This window comes from Pelmatolapia mariae, linkage group LG15 (genome assembly GCF_036321145.2).
Source record: "Pelmatolapia mariae isolate MD_Pm_ZW linkage group LG15, Pm_UMD_F_2, whole genome shotgun sequence".
Taxonomy (NCBI): Eukaryota; Metazoa; Chordata; class Actinopteri; order Cichliformes; family Cichlidae; genus Pelmatolapia; species Pelmatolapia mariae.
The window spans coordinates 37,678,191-37,698,963 of record NC_086240.1 but is presented as its reverse complement, the minus strand read 5'-3'; the positions used below and the strand labels follow the sequence as shown (position 1 = coordinate 37,698,963).

The 20,773-nt window shown below is 41.5% G+C and overlaps 1 protein-coding gene across 3 annotated transcripts in view; it reads left to right on the top strand.

Moving 5' to 3' along the window:
- The first annotated feature begins 13,387 nt into the window (after positions 1 to 13,387).
- tsc22d2 (TSC22 domain family 2) overlaps positions 13,388 to 20,773 on the top strand; it is a 29,873-nt gene continuing 22,487 nt past the window's right edge. For all 3 annotated transcript variants that reach the window (XM_063495865.1, XM_063495864.1, XM_063495863.1), the window contains exon 1: positions 13,388 to 15,660. In XM_063495865.1, the coding sequence (XP_063351935.1) occupies positions 14,111 to 15,660 (1,550 nt within the window). In that variant the 5' untranslated portion in view covers positions 13,388 to 14,110. The remainder of the gene's footprint in view (positions 15,661 to 20,773) is intronic.

The following is a 20,773-nucleotide window of genomic DNA, read 5'->3' as shown; positions in this document are numbered from 1 at the left end:
TTTAAAAGCCAGATTCACAAAACCAACCAATGTTCCCCCCTTTATTAAACAGCACAGCATCAGAACCTGCGTGGGCCTGACCATATTCATTTTATTTATCCAGTGCTAGCTGAATAGATCGCTGGAGATTGGGACACCCACGCGCACCTCTCACCCCAACCTAAACCCTCCTGATGGCCCTCACTGTAATCCAGATCAAGTCTGGCAATTAAGAAAATAGGTTGTTCAGGACTTGGAACACAATGAGGAGATTAAAAGATGGAAGTACACCTGCTGGAAAAACAGTAGAGGAACATTATGGCCTGTCAGGCCAAAGGTCGCAAGACAGTGAGTCCTGTAAGGCTGGTGGGAGGAAGAGAGTAGGAAGGATAACACAATGAATGTTTGCAGATGTGCTGTTTGAAGAGTGCGAGGTTAAGTAGGCTGTCGGTAATCATTTAGTGTAATGCAATAAATCGTCATGCAGATTTTTGACTTGGGCAACTTTATCGAAATTGCCCAATTTTTCTTTAACGCTGCAGCATAGCAATAGTCAACACCGCCCAGAAAGTGCATCTTATTTTGAAATCTAGCCTGTAAAGAAACCATATATGTAATTTGCTCAGCGCAAAACTAGTTGAGTCATAGGGGGCAGGCGATGACCCAAATACTCTATCATGTGTAGGCACATATATACAGTACAGTGCACTTTCCTTCTTTCCCTGTACTATTTAACTCAATGTCTGACGTACGGTTAGCTCCATAATTTGCTGGACTTTTTCTTTTTTGCCTCTGTACAGCACAACAGTCACGTGTGACCAAAGTGCAGGCTTTTAGCTTTAATTGAAGTGTTTTTTTCTTTTTCTTTTTTGTTGTTGTTTTTTCAAAGGTTCACAGAAGCTCTTTAGTAATTACAGCAATTTCGGAGTCTGGACAAACTAACCTCGTTTTAAATATTCTATCAGCACTCATATCATCAAGAAACACCAGTAACCCCGTTCCCCCGGCAGCCACACGTGCCCACACCGTAACACTGCCTCCTCCATCTTTGACGGTAATGTGGTATGCTTCAGACGATGCTGGCTTCCTGTTTGCACATTGTTGTAAATCCTCTGAATTTCCACGCATAAAGCGACTGATTTGATTTTAGACCTTGACAGCAACTCACCTGTCTCCTCGAGAGCATTCTTGGCCTGGTTAGATATTGTGAAGTTGTTTTTCTTGTCTTATTATAGACTTAAGTTGCTTTCTGTGGTCTTTCAGGCCTGTTGGACTGAAAGTTTGTGCTATGTCTCTGAGAAGTTTGTGTTTGTTTTTCTGCTCAGTGATGGCCTCCGTCACTTGAACTGACTTCTCTTGGGGCCTCATATTTGAAATTAAAGTGAAAAGCTATAAAACACAAATTCAAAACTTTGTCACTTTCTTTTGAAGTACCGAGGGAACAGGCCTCACCAGTCATCAGTCAGTTGTCCAATTAATTAGGAGCCTCTGAAGATGGGGGACTGTGACTTAAATTAAACTGAATTAAAGCTGATGTCTGCACTTCAATCACACGCTGGTTCTTTGATTTAACAACATCTGTAGTGGTGTACAGAGGTAGAACTACAAACTTTGTATCTTTGCCTAACAAATTATAGTCCTAACTGTATAACTCTTTATTTTCATTGCACAGTCACAGTGTCAAACTGGAGAACTTTCCCACATCAATGCTAGATGAAAGGCAATCAAATCACAATAAATAATTACCATATATAGAAAAAAATATATAATAAAATATAAATATTAATATATAGAATAAAATATAGACAACATGTGCAGAGTTAAAAAAGTATGTGTGCAACATCAGGTATTAGCACTGATCAGGGCTATAAAAGCTGTCTCTGAGTCTGTTTGTCTGTGACCTCACCGTCCCAAATCTCCTGGCTATCAGATACTCATCACATTAAAATAGGCCGCTTATTAACCTATAAAAGTCTTGGGCACAGCAGAGATAGGTGTCAGCATGCTTGCCCTCATAAACATGAAGCAATCATTTTGCAATAGAAAATCAGAGGTTTATGTATTTAAATAATTAACAATGAAGGAAATTATGCTTGGTATAAACTGAATGTATACTAATCTAGTAAATTTTATTTTGACCAGATTCTATGAAATTTAATGTTTTAAAATGTAACTAAATAACACGGATGTAATCAAATTATTTAGAGTTGGTCATTCTGGCGTAAATATTTTCCTCAGTGTAGATCCGGGGTATCCAAGTCCTGGTCTCAAGGGCCGGTGTCCTGCAGGTTTTAGATCTCACCCTGGATCAACACACCTGAATCAAACGATTAGTTCATTACCAGCCTCTGGAGAACCTCAAGACATGTTGAGGAGATTGTTTAGCCATTTAAATCAGCTGTGTTGGATCAAGGACACATTTCAAACCTGCAGAACACCGGCCCTGGAGGCCTGGAGTTCCCCACCCCTGGTGTAGATGAAGACTCAGAGCATGCAAAGATGCAAGCTGCAGTCCTGAGAAGTTCTTCTGCATAAATGATTAATACTTCATAGATTTTAGCTTTAACGACTGCAGATGGAGGCGGCTGGATGTTTTAAACGTCGCTTCTTTTGATTTTACTTGAAATAACCCACATCTCATCATGCTGACATGCACGGAGGCCATCTGTAGCTTGAAATAAAAGGCTGGGATCAAAGAACAAGTTTGACTTTTCAACACAACCACAAACGTAACTACAAAAATCTATAAACATGAAATATTGCGCTCAAACAGGCACCTTTTTTTAAAACAAAAACTACATTTTGATATTTGTGTGCTAGTTATGTGTGTGCTGGAGACACAAAGACGCTTGCAATCCTCCGACTATGTAGGAGGTTTGTTTAGGAATAAAGACTCTGTTTCATCAGCTAAATCATTTTCTGGGAACGAGATGTTTTTGTCAAAATGATTCAGCTGAACGATCGAGATAAACATCTGAAGGTAGAGCAGAATATCATAACTGCAAATTTTCCACCAAAGACAGTTCTCCTTTCCCTCACAAATGCCTGTTTATGCTTGCTCTGCTTAGGCAACATGCACCTCTGCATTACATCATACAGTAGCTTCGACGAAATAACCCAAAATCCCAAAAAAAGGGGAAACTGTTCGAGGGGATTGGAGATTTGCTCTGTTATTGTTTTGCTGCAGTTCTGAACTTTCCACATAAGCATGAAAAACATACAAGGTCTGCTCTAAGTGGGCGTGCACACTATTGTTTGCATGCTCAGCAACCTGTAGCTGGATTCATGAATCATCGAGTTTCTCTCTGTCAGACACTTGAGAGATAGTCCTTTAGGCCTAGTGGTTGGATAAAAGAGATTTCTGTTGTTTTATTTGGTCGCTGCTGCGTTTTTTGTTTTTTTTTTACACAATGAAGCCATGAAGCCGTCTCGTTCAGGATTAGAGCTCAAAAATCTGCCCTCTCAAGGAATGTTCTCTCACTTCCCCTAACAGCGTTATTCAACGTGTTGCAAGGGTTTTAAACCTCCAAGACCTTTAACTGTGTACTTGTAATTATTGGTGGCTTGGTATTTTCATAATTAGGCAAATTAAGCACTTCCGTCTGGAACTGTTATTAGAAAATTACCGGAACATAGAAACATATGCATTTCTATTTCAAGCAAAGACACATTCAGGCTACTTTAAATAACACTTCACTACTCTGACTGAGCACTCAAAGTACTTTTTTTAATCACAAGCTTCATTCACCCCATCACACATGAATTCATGCAGTGCTTTATGGTGGGAATATGGTTGGAAAACTCCTTACATATTATATGCATGTCTGTGCTCTTTTTGTTTATGTCTTTGTCCTGGTTATGTCTTGTTCGGAGTTTGCAACACAGTGTAGGAGTAAAACACCCCCCAAAAGGCTTGTCCTTTGTCTCTTGCAACGCTGAGTAGCACTTGTATGAGATTTTAGACCAGTGTGCAAAAGATCACACTGCACCATCATCACCAGTTGGGGCGGCTGTAGTTCAGGAGGTAAAGTGGGCTCCTCCAGTCTGCATGGGAAATATCCTTGGGTAAAATACTAAATACCAGGTAGCTCTTGGTGCATTCATTTGAGGGTGTGTGTGTGTGTGTGTGTGTGCTCAAATACAGTAGAAAAGCATTATAACAATAATAAAAAAAAGAGAGAGATGCTGCTATGGCTCATAGAAACCATGCTTGCTCTGCATCTTTCCTGCACTGTAATTTTGTGGTTTTTCTGGAGAAATTAAGGTGGTGCAACAAAAAGGTGAGTCAAAGCACATATGACTGGTGCTCCCAGCAGTGACTGCCAATTAATTTTACTGTAGTTTCTGTTAGTTTCAATAAATGAAAAAAATACAGACATCACTGTAAATCTCAGCAAAACTAGAAAGCAGTTCCCCGAACTTGTGATTTGGCTCCCAGATCCAGCATTAAATTAGCCTACATGTTCTAAGATTACATTGAAGCTGTTGGATCAGTCTTAGTCCTCCAGCTATAATTAGATTTTGATAAATTGCATTACATGTATCATTATAGTGTATGTGCACTCATCTAAGTAATACTGACAAACCGCTCTGTTGCTCTGTAACGATATGAAGCCCTCTTCTCGGGGAGGAAGACAAAATCAGGCCTTCTCACTTCTTCTTTGTCCCAGCTTAAAATTCTGAAGGGATTGCACTGAAGATGATGAATGCAGTTGCGTAGGGACTCAACGCCTCTGATTCAGAGTTTGAAGGGGAAAATCTTGTCCAAATTCCCTGGTACTCTCCTGAAGCATGACATTGTACGCAACCTGCCTTTGGTTTTGAAGGAAATTAGAAGGAACAAAAACATATGTTACACAAGCAGGTTCAGCAGAAATGATTTCACATGCAACGCCGATGTTGACTTCCTTGTGTGTTGATGTTCAACACGCAAGGAAGTCAACTCTATTAGTCAGAGTTTTCACAGTTAGTGGATAAAGCTCCAAAAGGAAAGAACGATTATTCCGGTGTGAGTTTCGATGAGTTAGGTGACATATGCAGTACACTCAGTGTCAAAACAAGCCACCGAACATCACGTTATTTATGTATTGCAACATTACTTGAAAGCTCGGTTCAATGCCATGTCCATATAGGGGAAATCTTTGCATTTTATGGATTACATCACATACTGTGTTATATAATGTCAGGATATTGTACAACAACTCAACTAGGCTTCCAATAGGCTTCCTCTGAGAGGATTTATGAGGTAAAACTATGGAATGAGAGAAAACTATGAGCAGTAGCCTCCAAAAATATAGCAGACTTTAACTCTGAGCTGTTTCTGTGCATCGCTGGAACTCACAGCCGGCCTCATGTGGGGGGAACAGAGCTGCACCTTGAAAAGCATACTCATCATGGCAGTTTGACTTTATTTAACACTTACTTTTATTAGCAGTCAGACATGGAGAAATAAATGCTCCCGGTCAGGACTAACAAGTCAAAGTGTGTTTTCTGTGGAAACGGAGCCCAGTAAACCTGAAACCGTGCACAAGGTTCACGTGGATATGACTTTTTTTTTCACTTTCAGGTTGGTCAAGTTGCCCTGAACCAACCCCTTGTACACTTCTCTCTTGGGAATCTCTTTTTTTAGCGAGTGCTGATTGATGTTTGGTCAGGCTGTTTGTTAATCGTGTACTCTCAAAGCCCACAATGCTTTGCTAAAGGCCAGAAGTTCCTCAGGTTGGGCTGCTGAAAGTGACCGCTGGCCTGGACCCCGGGCCCCAAAATACAGGCGGCACAACGCCTGTCTTGTTCCTGTGGTGGCAAACTAAAAGTGGACCCAGCGTGCTGGACTGGGACACGCTTCGCAGCACAGCCTGGTAGTCTTCACCCTCAGACCAGAGTAAATAAACACAGCCAGCTACACAAACACTTTGGCTGGGGCTGGGAAAGCCCACGCACAGCCTGCTACTAAAGGAGAGCATCTAAGTATAGAGGGCTTGTTGCAACTGATGTTGCAATATTGTTTTTACAAGGAGTTGTTTCCAGGTCCATTTAGAGAGAAACACAAAGCGATGTTCAGCTAATAAAAACATATCTAACCGTGAAACAACATACCAGAGCTGTGTGCAACAGAAAAATTACATGTTTTTACTTTAACAGTGTGGCTTTTCCCTGCTGTGCTACGCAACGATTAAAAAGATTCTTTATATAATTTTCAACATTTGCATTCTTGCTTCTACTTTCATTAGATTTTAAATAAAATGAGGTCTATTGCTTTGACATTTAGTCATGAATTCTCATGTTGTGGGCTGTTTTCCATCTTTTCTGTCTTATCTAAGAACCACATGAAATTGTTTTTGTCAAGCAGACCTTGTGAGTTGCCATCCGGACATTATGTAACTGTGTAATTTAATGAAAGCGAGTTGTGTCAGGGGAATAACATAGCAATGCTATTTTCAACCTGCGCTATTCATCATCCTTGAAAAAAAAGCTTTAATGAAAATGCAAAGAAGATCAGAGTGGAAGTCGCTGAGTTGAGGTAGAGGTCACAGGGTTGAAATCTAGAGTCTCTGAGCTGAGTGAAATGTCCTTGTGTTGCATTGAAACAGAATTTGTTTGGCTTTTGAGCTTTACATTAAACAAAATATTTTCAATTTTGTTCTGAACACTTGTAGGAAGTGACCGAAACAATAAAGTGCAGCCTTGTCCTTCTCATACTTCACTTGAGTATTTCTTTTAAAATAAAACACTGACAGCAGCTTCCTTAACCTTTGTGTGGCATTCTGGGACTTCACACTGGCTTCACACATTTATTTATACAGTAATTAATTTTAAACTCCAGCTCTCTCCTATGTCTGATTATGCCAGAAGTTTCTTCCTGTTAAAACAGAGTTTTTCTTTCCCACTCTCACCAAGAGCTTGCTTTAAGACAGCTGTAAGTCGTCTGATTGTAGGGTCTTTACTGTATAATAGAAAATTGTTGAGGCGACAGTTGTGATTTGGTGCTATAAATAAAATTGACCTGAAATGAAAAATGTGTTGTTTGGGTCCACTGGACCCGTGGGTGATGAAAGTGTAGAGGTACCCAGCTGTAAATTGGGGTTGGGAGTAAATAGCTTCTCCTGTGTCGAGCTATTTATTTGATGAAGACACTTGAAGAAGATTTTCTGCTCAGGGATTTTAGATGGGAGAGAAGATTTGGAAGATGATGAAGAGGAAGAAGGGAGTCCTTTTGACCTTACTGGATAGTGTTAGGGTTCCTGAGTCCAGGACACAGAGTGTTGAGTTTTGGGCCTTGTTGCAGTATTCAATGATGTTTCTTTGGTTTTAAGCCCCTGGCTCCTATCTTGGTTTTAGTTTACATCTCTTTCCTCTCTAATGTTCTCATGTCTGTTCATGTCTCTGTGTTCTGTCTTGCATTGCTTTGTCATGATTTTGTCTTTGATTTCATGTTTAGTTACTTGCTGTTTTGTCAGTCCTTTGTCTGCACTGTCTAGTTTAACTTCCCTCTTCTCAGTATTCCTGATGTTCTCCCGCTGTGTCTCCCAGCTGTTTATCCCTCACCTCATTATCATGTGTATAAATGTCCTACCCTGGTCCTTTGTCGCCTGCTCAGTCATTACTGCTTGTTTCCTCCATGTCAACACACAGGAAACGGACTCCAAACCCAGAACCTTACAACAAGGACTCCAACCTTCAGTAGACAGCCCACCGGCTCAACCAGGTGCTGTAGCAACAAGATCAATTCAGAGTGTTGAAACTGAGTTTGAAGAAGCATCAGTGAACTATGAGATGAGCCAACTTTTCACCCTAGATGCCATTTAGAAATTCAAAACAGGAGATGCTCCCTGATTTAATCTAAATTCTGTTAGATTCAAAAGAACAGCTGCATTGTGTGTGTGAAAGATTGGCAGGAAGACACATCATCAAGTACAAGAAGCACTTACACAACACAACACAGATATTTTTATAGGCTGGCACGAATAGACTATTCAACTGGGCTGAACTCTGAACTCTGCTTAAGATAAACATGTTTTTTTTTTCACCCATATCTTGGTTATAACAGATTTTTCTGTTTATGACAAAAATACAAAAAATGAATGTCACCTTTTTAACTAGGGTCAATTCTGAATATTAATTATGTGGTCTGCATTGTTTGGAACGGGAATAAAGTAAATATTTGTTAAGTATTTTTACTTAAATAATCATGGACATGGAATATTGACTTTAAAGACCCACAAATGCTGGAAGTGTAACAAAAAATGAACTCTGCACAAGAGTTAAATACATTTACTTGGAACATCTGTACTATATTTGACTAAATTAAAAGAGCATGAAGGGTGTTGACCTTAAAAACATAATTTTGTTTGTTTGTTTTATGTGGAAAAAACCCCAAGAAACCTTCTTCCTTTGTGAAGGCAGATTAACATCTTTATTTCCCTCATGAAATAATAAAAACAAATAATAAACAGGGAAATGAAGCAATGCTTCTAACTAGACTGTGCAAGTGTTTAAACATCTTTATTCTGATGATAGAAACATGGAATTTTTCACTTGGACCTGGATGTCACTGTGCACATATAGATTTAGCTACAGCAAAGAAGAAAGTAAACAAAACACTTTATTTTCCTACATTTTAACCTTTGCAAACAATCACAGATGAGAAGTGACAGGAAATGAGAGGAAAGAGATGCAACAAAGGACCTTTGAGGGAAATTTAACTGCAGCTTTGTTCCAACCACCATGATGACTCCCCCCCCCCAGCCTGTCGCAACAGACGGCTGCCCCATCCTGAGCTGGTGTCTTCCTGTTATAAGGGAGTTTTTCTTTCCCACTTTTGCCAAGTGCTTACTCATACAGGGTTGTTTGGGATTTTCTCTGCATTATTGTAGGGTCTACCTTACAATAAAAAGCGCCTTAAAGTGACTGCTAATGTGATGTGGCGCTATATAAATTTAATTGTGTTGTAACCTATCATCACATTTCAATTTTTCAGATCCCTTGCAAGCTTTCACAACTTACTGCTACAAGCAAAAATAACAGAGAAATGTAACCTCTGTGACAAGTCATGAAAAACAATCCTTCTTTACTGTAAACCAACTGAAGCCTCTGAAATAATCAGCTACATGACACATTTATTTTTCTTTGTGTCATGCACTGACCTTGTGACAAACTATCCAGCAGTTGAGCATAAGCCTTTGCTTTTTTCTGACGCAATAACCTCTAGCCATCAGGTCACTGGAAATAAGTAAATATCAGTTACTAGTGTGGATAAAATCTGGAAAAATAGGTTATGGTGTTGAAAACTAGACTAGATTAGACTCAGTTTAATGTCACTGAAAAAGTATATAACTCAAACAATAAAGAGCAGTTTGCCATCTAATCCAGAGTGCAAGCGATATATGAACACATGCATATACAATATGTACACTCTGAGATAATACACAACACAACACGCCCGCCATTTTGCCAAAGGTTTTATGAGCCCATATCATTAAATCTGTGTGATTCACATCTTGGGATTTGAATCTTGTGAGTTGCAATAGAGCCACTCATGCTGTCTGAGTCACTGCGGCCGCATGAATTCAAGTTTGCATTGTGAAATCACCTGGCCAGCAAACACATTACCCAGATATGAGATGTGTCACAACCGGGCTCCACCCTCCCGCTCCTCCTCCCCTTCTATTTTTAAACAGGTTTTACTTCTGTCCATAATGAAAATATTTCTGTCCCCAGAGGAGTGAGCGCTCAAGGCCACATGTGTTAATGCCCTCCAGTTTATGGGCCTTCACGTTACTATAACAAAAGGTACTTTTTAAGAATATATTTTTTTAATACCAGTTTATTTTAACAAACTTAGAGAAACAAAATGATAATCTGAGACAATAATGCAAATTACACAGCAAGAATAAACTAATGGGTATGACACAAAGGCCATGTTTGGAAAGCACCAACAGAAGAAGCAGCTCTTCGTGTCCGGTCATGCCGGATGATAACCCAGACAGTCTGAGTTTGTTCCAGGATTAAAAGGCTTCATCATGTGGGCAGTTTCAACAAATAAAAAGATATAAATGTTGATGTTATTTCATTTTACATTTGTTTGAATTTTAGTCCAAATTAAGCAGTTGAAAACTTGTGAAACAAGTTTCCCACAGATATACTCACATATACAATTTACAGAATAATCTCTAACTCAAAAGACAAACAGCTTAACCCTGTGTGCACTGAATTTAACAACAAAACGAATACTGTGTGAACATATTTGCACAGAGTGAGCTCCATTTTTGCAGATATTATATGAAAACAAATAGTTAGTTATGATTAGTTTGAAGTTGTGCAAAAGCCGCTTCATCCTGTGTGCAAGAATCAGAACAAAAATACCTTATTAATCCTTAATTCTTTAAGGAAGACAATAAGAACAGTAACAGTCTGAACTAAATTAAATAATACAATTTATTGCAAAGTTAAATGATATAAGAAATTGCTCTAATATATTTAAATTAATGTAATTATAAACATTCACAATATTACAGCGATTAAATATATGATATGATTGACATTTTACTTTAAATTGTAAAACTTGTTATTTGTTATTTTCACTATAGAGGATGTGCAAAAGGGTGGAACTATTGTACTTGTGTACTGTACAACAAGATGAAGGAATTGTATGGAGAGAGAGAGAGCCACAGGCAGGAATGATTTCCTGTGTTGTTCAGTGGTGCATTTGGGTAATCTCAGTCTCTCACTGAACGCGCTCTTGTGACTGGCCAGCATGTCGTGGAGTGGGTGGGAGGTATTGTCTAAGAGGTATTATAAGGTATTGCCCTTATCTTGGACAACATCCGCCTCTCCAACACCACCTTAAGGGAGTCCAGCTCCATCCCCAAACATTACTGGCCTCGAGGATCAGTTTATTGAGTCTGTTGGCATCCGAGACCCTCAACCTGCTGCCCCAGCATGCAACAGCATAGAGGATGGCACTGGCCACAATAGACTCCGACAGCATTGACCGACAAATGTTGAAAGAACTCAGCCGCCTCAAGTGCAGAGGTGTTTTTAACATAGTCCAGTTTATTGTCTATATGTACTCCGAGGTATTTATAGTCCTCCATTGTCCACACTGAACCGCTGGATTGAACCCCCCCCCCCCCCCCCCCCCAAAAAAAACAAAAAAAACTAAAACAAAAAAACACACACACACACAAAAAACCTACAACACTAATTATTTGTTTCTCACAAACATTCTGTCATATACACTGACTTCTACTAGCAATGTGATTTCCCATTAAAGGTCAACCTGCCCATGAGCCATGTGAATCATTTCCTGTCTCATGGACACAACTGGGAATGACAATTGGCAGTGGCAGTCTTCCAACAACTGTGATGTACTGGAATTAATTTTTGACAAATGACACAACTGATCTGGACCCGTATTTTCTGTTAGAATGTGTGAGCTCACAGATTTCAGTGAGGGATAAAACTTTAAGACTGAGTGTACCAGGTAATTATCAGCTAGACGTGAATTGTGGTAAATGAGTATTTGAAAAAAATTACAACCACAATTCCCCAAAAATGAGGATGGTGTGTAAAATGTAAAACAGAATACAGTGATTTTCAGTTCTCATAAATCCAATGAAAAAAACACATCCAATGTTGAAACTTCCAAAATGTGCAACTTTAAGGAAACAGTAAGGTCATTTTGAATTTGATGGCAGCAATACATGTCAAAAAAGGTTTGACGGGGCCATGTTTATCACGGTTATCACCTTTTAACAGCAGTCCATAAGCCCAAGGAGACCAGCTGATGGACTTGGATGGGAGCATATGTTGCTGTAGAACCTGTATAAACCTTTCAGGATTGATGGAGCCTTTCCAGGTGTGCGAGTTGTCAATGCCATAGGCACTAACGCACTCCTATACCATCAGAGACACAGGCTTTTTAAAGGACTAACGATAAAATAATGAGCCCGATGGTCCCTCTTCTCTTTAGTCAGGAGGATGGAATGTCCATGTTTACTAAAGTGAATTTGAAATTTTGATTCAACAGTTTTCCTTCTTTTTTGCATGATAGAGCTTTAACCTCGTTTGTGGATGGCATAACAAACACAGTGTTCACAGACAGTGATTCCTGTGCCCGTTCAGTGATTTCCATGACAGAATAACACCTGTTTCACATGGTGCTGCCTGAGGTGTCGAAGATCACGGGCATCCCATGATGATTTCTAGCCTTGTTCTTTTTGCACAGAAAGTTCTCCAGATTCTCAAACTGATGAAATTATGTGCTTTGGTAAAAACACTCAATGCCTTTGCAATTTTACACTGTAGAAAATTATTCTGAAATTGTGCCAAAATTTGTGGAGGGAGATGTTTGCAGATTTGTGAAGTCTGCATATGTAAGATGCTCTTTTTATATTATGTTGCCAGATACCCTAACCTGCACCATGTTCCTCCAGTTGTGTCTCTTAAATATCACTTTCTTTTCCAGCCTTTTGTTGCACCATCCCAAATTTTTTGAGATGTTTTGCTGCCCTCGAATTCACAATTAGCTCATATTTTCTATGAAATAGTTATATTATATATTACATTATATGGTTTTTGAGATTAGAAAATGATTACATTGAGTTTTTATTTACATTTTACATAGCACCCCTACTTTGCTTAGAATTGAGACTGTGTGATAAAAGCTCCATGTCAACGTTTTCCAGCAGCAACAGCCTAATGTGAGATCTTCTCATACGTATGATCTGTTTTTCACTTTTAAGTTGTAGTAACTTTTAGTCACAGATATTAATACACAGCACTAAGCAGAGTTACTTAAGCAAGCTTTGTATGATTATGACAGGCGCTCTAAGATTAATTAAATGATTCATCCATAAACAATTACCCGTCATGACTCACTGCCACGACTCTTTAAAATATTAGGTATGGATCAAAAGTACGTGTCACGCATTAATCCCGTATAGAAACCGATTCTCGTAAAAGAGGTCAGTTTAAAGCCGTACAGCTAAAAATAAACTGTTGCTTTTTTTTTTTTAACTAAGACGATTTATGGGGGCACTGTTGAATGTGAAAAGTTGTAATACATGGCAATACACAAAAAGTGGATTTAAAATCAGCTTGAAAACACTAAAATAACCTCAAAACAGTTCAATCTAGTAATGAAACACTGGCGGAATCATTCCGCTTCCACTGCGTGTGTGACGCCAACCGGAACTGACGACTGCAATGAACGGAGTCGTTTTTAATGTAAAAGGTTTTAACGTAAAATAAACTATATATATTTTTATTTTTGGCAGGCTTAAATTGAAAGATTTGATATATTTAAAAATGTGCCTTTAATTTGTGAAATTTATTTTTAAGATATCCGAAAAGTAGTTTGACCTCCATACCCAGGATGCACTTCGGCTTGCCATCTTGTCGCGTAAGGAGAGCGGCGGGCAGGAGTTAGCTGCCCGTTAGCTCACAGCCGCCGTAGTAAAGTGGTTATCTGTCAGCTAGTTGCTAGTAGCTGCTGCCAAAAGTGAGCTGTCCCCACGGCGAGAGACAAACTTCGCCGACTTTGGGACGTTTTCTTCCCACACTGCTGGATTATATATTATTTTTTGACAAGCCGAGGAGTTGTTTACATCATGATGTCGCACATGCTGGTGCCGAGGTAGGGAAAAGTAGCTAACATCAGATAACTTGGCTAACTGCTCAGAAGTACATATATAGCTGAGAGAGGAGAGTGGTCTGAGACACCGGGCCCGCCTCAGACTAAAGTACCGGTGGCAGCTGCTCAGCAAGAACTTTGACAAGGGCCTGTTTACAACTCCGCTGCCGGGACACAAGGAAGGCCGACCGTGTGTGTATGTGTGTGAGAGAGAGCGTGTGAGAGGGAGAGAGAGGCCGGGAGGAGGAGAAGAGCTTCGGCCCGTCTGCTGCGACCGGACACCGCGGAAACGTTGCGGGACTCCTGTCGGGGTCTGGCCTCGGTTGTGACACGTTGTTTTCCTCGGACAGGAGGGAGAAGAAAGAGGAACGGTATGGAAATGTACTGTGACGGTACATGCCTGTGTCAAATCCTTTATCTGTGAACACTTAGCAAGAGCAGTAAGCGCAGCTCTTGGTTTCATCTGGGAGCTGACAGAACTTGACGCAGTTAGTCAACATGTCGAAAATGCAGGGGAAGAAGAAAAGTTGTTTCCAGATCACGAGTGTAACGCAGGCTCAGGTGGCGGCGAGCACCATCCCTGACGACGCCGAGAGCTTGGACGATCCGGACGAATCCCGGACGGAGGACGTGTCGTCGGAAATATTTGACGGCTCTCGGGGCGAACTGGGGGTGTGTGACAGGAGTTCATCCGAGGAAACCTTAAGCAATGCCGGGGAGTCTCAGGAGGGCCAGCTGCCTAACACGGGGCCTGTCAACGGGGGGCTCTCTCATAATATCAGTATGGTCTCTGGGCGTGCTACCCCACATAGTGTTGGAGGAAGTGTGGGCATGCCAGCTACAGCTCAGCCCTTTGTTTCAGGCTCAGCCACTAGTGCGGTCCCTGGTTCCACTGTATCTAGCACTGCTGCTCAGACAGCTCCCGTGAGCACCAACTTTACTTCCCGTTTCAGAGTCATCAAACTTGACCATGGTACTGGAGAGCCCTTCAGACGGGGCAGGTGGACATGCACTGAGTACTATGAGAGAGATTCAGATTCAACTATTAATCGGAGTGACAGTATAAAGTCCACTGTGACTCATGACCACAGTTTAGACCGGGACAGTGGATTAGGGGCCACTGGTAATTCTGTCTTCACTAGCAGTTCTCAGACTTTGGACACCACCACCACGGAGAGCGGCTACTCTGCCTCTGTTGGGAACCCCGCCCACCCACACCCTTCAGAGTCTTGGCAGCAAGGCTACAGCTTGGCTTCTCAGATAGGAAGCGGAGCAAGTGCCTTCCAACCCACGGGGTACACAACTTCATCATCACAGCAACCACACCAGGCTCAGGTTAATATGTTGCCTGTAGCTGCTCAGACCTTCCCCTCTAACAGCTTCAATGGTGTGCACCAATCCACAATGCAGCAGAATACTTCCATGCCTGCTGTCCCACAGGCCCAGCAGTTTCCTTACTCAACTCATCAGCCCCACTTTGGCTCGAGCGCTCAGAACCTTCCCGTGACTTCCATCGCTGTAGGACCCCTAACAAGACAAGTGTCCCCACCTGTAATGACCCCTACTGGTCCTGGATCAGTGGTGCCAGGTGGAGAAGCAGCTTCAGCCCAGGGCCTACCGCTGCAAGCTGGTGGCGCACCATCTATGGTAGCCCCCTGTCAGGCCGCTGGTCAGACTCAGCCTTCAGGAGGGTTAGGCATTGCTCCTGCACCTTCCACCACCACTACCTCTCACAGCGGTGGCCATAATGTGCCTTCCACAGTGCCCAGTATAACCAACACTTCTCCGGGTGTGCCAAGTCCCGGACACCCAGGAGGACATATCCAGCTCCAGGGAGCTCACGGAGGAGCCACAGTAGGCCTTCCCCCTGTCTTCAGTAACCAGCCAGATGATAGCGGACCGAATACTGATGCCCTACCTCAGCACACTGCCGGTGTGGTGCCAGAAAAAGATGGTGTGAAGCCTCTCAGCGAGGGCCCCAACCCATCCTCTCCTGCTGTCAACAACCTGTTTGGCATCCATATTACCATGGATATGGACGGGGACAGGTAAGAGAGTAAACAAATGCCTACAAGAAATTTTCATTTATTTATTTGTACTTAAAATCTAGCACTAATAGACTTCCACAGCTAGCAACTTTGTATCTGGAAGTGTGCCCTCATACTAAGCATTGTTGTTTCGTTCTAGAGCAGTGTGGTCATACTCAACACTGTGGAGAACACTTCTTTCTTCATCATTGCCCAAATAAAGCATGCTGTGACTAAGTGTTCGGTAGTACAAACACAAAGCAGTATTTAAATTTTTTTTTCTGAGTTATGTTTTTGAGCAAGTTTGGATTCGAGGAGTAGAGGGGAAATAAAAACGGGGGTAGATGGGAGCTAATTTCTGTCTTTGTCAATAATGGGGCACTCACACTGGATCCAGTCCATACTGGATAGTTAGTTGTCACTTCACCATCCCTTAAACTCCTGTTCAGCTACAGAGTGTGTCTGTGCTTTTGAGTGGACGATAATGAGCTCTTGAATAAGTTGCAACACAGACAGTAGCGGTTATGCAGCCACCTCCCAAAATGTGGCTTTTTTTTTTATTATTATTCTTTCTGTCTAGAGATGGTTAGCATACTCACCATGAGCAGTTTTCCCAGTCTTCCCAACCTTGTTAATGCAGACGCCTCACTTGCCTACACAATGGGCTTCTAATGTACACGCAGCCTAATTTAGGGTCTGTTGAATGGCCTTTGCAGACCTTGAGCTGAAATGTTGCTGCTCTTTTCGAAGCAAACAGTACTGCAGGAGAGGTGATGTCTGAGCCAAGAATAACCTAGATGGCGTCCACACACACACGTGCATACTCTGTCCTGTATTTGTGTTGGTCTCTGTTTATTAGTGTGCTTATTGTGCATGACATAGTTAGAGCAGAAGGGTGTGTGTGTGTGTGTTTGAGGAGATGAGTCCTGATTTTTACTGCCTTTAGTCCAGATACTGATGAAGCAAGTCATATTTGCTGGAGATTTTTTGTCTTAGCAGCATTAAACAAGGCTTAATATAATGAGCGGATGGCAGTGTGCGTGATCATAAAGTGCCGATTTCTTGCCGTGCGCGTGCGTGAGACTGAGTGAGCGAAGGTGACATCAGTGATTGTGTAGATTGTGGCAACAGGACAGGACGTGTCAAGAAGGTGGAGTGGACAGACGGGAGACACACACCTACATCACACACACCTGTGGAAATGATAGTAGGCACGTAAGCTGTCTGTTTGTGTGTCAGCAATGACACAGCTGACCAAATCAGCTGAACGATAGCTACCTTCTGCTCTGTCTACTTTAAGGCCTGTTCTGAGTCGTCAATGTTGAAACATCAACCTCATTCAGTGTTGACTCATTTAGTGTTGACTCATGATATTCTGATATATTGTCTTTGTGTACACTCTCTCTGCTCTGTGACATTGTAGCAGTACTGTGTGGTGACATAGGACCATCACAATTAGCATTACAGCAACGTGGATACTGCTACATTGATCTAATATCAAATGCCGCCGCTCTAAACCCAGGCTCAATAGGTTTGGTTAAAATTCCAGTTCAAAGATTCTCGGTCCTGCACATGACATGGGGCATATTCAACTGATGAAAAACTAGTTGAGCTCATTCGGCTACATGGGGTGACGCTTTCTGATGCTTAGAAATGTTGTTTAAAAGCTTTTTTTTTTTTTTTCCTGCCCTGAGGTCTGACCTGAAACTGTAAGAGATGCTGTGCCCTGTTACAAGCATACAGAGTAGATGTTGACCTTTTGGTTAAAGTTCATATGTCAGTACTTCAGTTTTTTACTTTTCCTCCTTTGTTGCTGCTCGTGGCTGCAAGTGCGTGTTGCTATTTATGAAACAAATATCAAATTTTATCTGTTTCACGTGCTCAGTTTTCACAGACCTCAAAACCTTTGTGAGGAGAGGTTGTGGGGAAAAACGAGTTGGGCTGCCGGTGGCATCATTTTTATGCACATCATCTCTTAAAATGTCATGTTAACTTGTAACTCATAACTCTTGTAAGTCTCAGATAGAAACGGATTGTAAAAAAAAGAAAAGTTTTTAATGAAACACACCCAGCTTGTTCTCTTCCCGTTGGGTGAACGACCGCTGTCTCGCTGAGGAATCTGTTCCAAGTTTCATTGTTCTGTTTTGAATTAGAGTGCATCACAAAAAGTGGAACAAAGCATTGTGGGGGTGGAGCTGTGAGATGACAATGATTTTCCTCCAGCTTGGAATGGTTAGTGTCTATGCTCGGCGCTCTTTGCCAAATAAAGTGATGAAGCTGCCCCGGGACAAATCGATTTCCATCAGTTGGAGCAGTTGGCTCTCGACTCTCCCAGGAGAGACCACCCCCCTGTTGTAACGCCTCAGTTAGGAATGTTAATTAATAATGTGTAATTGATGACATTGTTTCAAGCGGCCCAGCAGTGGAGGCTTAATTATGCAACAGGATTAAACGCAGTCTGCAGCTAATTCTGAGACTGTTTGCCATTTTGTCGTTTCATTTTCAGGAACTGAACATAAATCAGATTGATTATGTACCTGTAGGTCGTGTGATTATGCTTTAAAAATGCCTTCTGTTTTCACGTGTTATTACTAATAAATACTACTCCTGGTTTATTTATATCCCGGTACTTTGCCCCATGCCCTCCACTTCTTACTAGAGCCTTTTTCCTTACATCTGACTTTTCTCAGCTGCTCCCGCACAGCGTCCGCCTTTCCCTGCCCGATACCGTTGATTGCCATTTTTCTTGAGGCAGTTCAGGCAGGTCCTGTTTGTTTTCTGTTTGTATTTTTGAAAGACTGTTTTGACTCACTTTCTGTGCTAAAATGTAGGTTTGGCTGAGATGAAGCTTCCAAAATGGTGAAAATGAAAGATTAATTACAGCTTCTGTATATTGTTGCAAGTGATTATCTTGTATGGGTGGTGATCATGTAGATTATATGGCTTTGAGACCTTTACAGAAGCAGATTGGTGGCGAGAAAACGCACGTCCGAATCAGTCTTTACCTCAACAGACCCACAGTACAAAGTCCATGTTTTTTTTGTTTTTTTTAAAAGGGAAGAGAGGCAGTGTCATGTGTCTGACACATTTTGCTCAGACACCTACTCTCACCAACAACATGAAAGAGCGTTTCTGTAGTGAAAACCCATCCGATCTGCAGAATCTGCCATCATGTGGTGACAGAGAGGGCAGTGCTGTAAACTGATTGTCATGACGTTGTCAGAGGTTTACATGTGGAAATGGCTTGTGTTTACCTTTCCTCACCTTTGTGCATATAAGCACCTTCATACTTGAGAGCTGCACACTGAGTTGTATGCGAAGAATATGAACGGCAGTAACCCAAGTGAAGGGTTCTGCATGTTTGAAACAGCTACCATATAATCACACGCTTTGGTTTATAAACTTTAGGTTTCCGCCAGATTAAAAGACTGCCGCTCTTATCTGCAAAGCAAGCTGATCTACATGTGCCAACCAAAAGAGGGCAAGACAGCTGCCAGACTTTCTCAACTTCCCTGACAGTCCACTAATGTCATCACCGTGAAGTTGCGGAAACTCAAATATTGCGCTGTGAATTTCTCCTCATTCACATTAAATGTCACACAAAGCTTTGTGAAAGGTCAGACGCACAGTGAGTTCAGTTTTAGTGGAAACTGTGATTGGTCTACCTCCAGAGGAGTTACACTCCTCCAGCATTTTAGGGGAAAAGTGATACTCAGTTAGTGGAGAGTCATTTTATTGGAAGGGGGGCAACATTTAATGCAGATGGCATTCTTTAAAGCAGCTGCCAGCAAGAATGTGTTAACAGTGGATTGACTTAAAGCTGAGTGAGAGCTTAGTGAGTATCTCAACGGTTAGCCTGTTATGGTTCTCAGCTGACTATTTTGTCACAAATGAGTTGTTTTGGATCTCATCTAAAGAAGAATAGTTAAGCCACCTTTTCCACAGCTTCTCTCTTCCATGCCTATGATATATTGGTAACTTTTGGTAATATTTTTCCTTAAGAAAGCATGTCTACTTTCAGTTTTGATGGTCTGAATGTGCATGTGTTGTAGTGCCTTACCCCCTATGACTTGTAGTTGGAAAAGATTGAGAACAGTGTGGGATGAACAGGCAGGTTTGGGATTGTGTATGTGTGTGTTGGTTAGTTTGGTTTCTATAGTGCCTGGAGACAAGGCAGCAGCTATTTTCCACAGATAGCTGACCTGCCTGAACTTCCAGGGGACATATTCCAGGACTGCTGAATGGCTGTGATTGTGGGATGCCCCAGGCTGGAGACTGAGCAAGCAGGTCTGCAACAGCTCCGTTTTTGGGCGAGACCGCTCAGCCTGCCCTCCTGTCTGTCTCCGTCTAACATGCCGGCTCTGTCTCTTGAAACAGAGCTGGTAACACACTCTATGTCTGTATCTAAACTGCTGATGCAGTTTTTTTTGTTTGCCATAACTTTCTTTTCTGGTTTAATTAAATAACAGTGCTGTTCTTTCATCAGACCTCAGGTCATACTTGGGCTTCCCTCTGCTTTAAATTTGTGGTGGAAGTTTAGGGGTTGAGCAATCACCAGCATTTTTTACATGCTTAATAACCGACTAAATCTGGCTTTTAATCGTGCCTCCTCAAACTACCCTTACAGTGCTGATTACTGGTTTCACTAACTTTGCCAAAAATGGCCCTCTTCATGTGATGGCACAGTAAATTGATTTTAAGATTTTTTTTTTTTTTTTTTCAGTTTTTTTCTTCCAGTTTTTTTTTTTTTTTTTTTTTTTTTAAAGACTCACAGAGGTCAGTGGTGTGAGGTAAAGTGGCTGAAAAAGTTAGCATAGCAGGACCCACCCTGTTATCGCAGCAAGATGTGGTCAGGGGATCACTTCCAATTAGGACGGGTCTGCCAAAGCAAGTAAACAACCAAGAGCCTGGCGGGCCACTGTAGCTAACTCAGTTTGTGCTGGAAGCAAAGCAATTAAATCAGCCAGAGTACGTTCCAGGAATGAGGACAATGTCTGTAAACTGATGGTGTTTTTTCAAATCTGAGTATAAAACAGGTTCGACTGAGTGGTTACAGTATGACAGTTATGCTTCAGCTCTTTTCAAAGGGTGGCTTCCCAGCATAGGGACTAGCTGTCGACAGGTCCTCGTTACC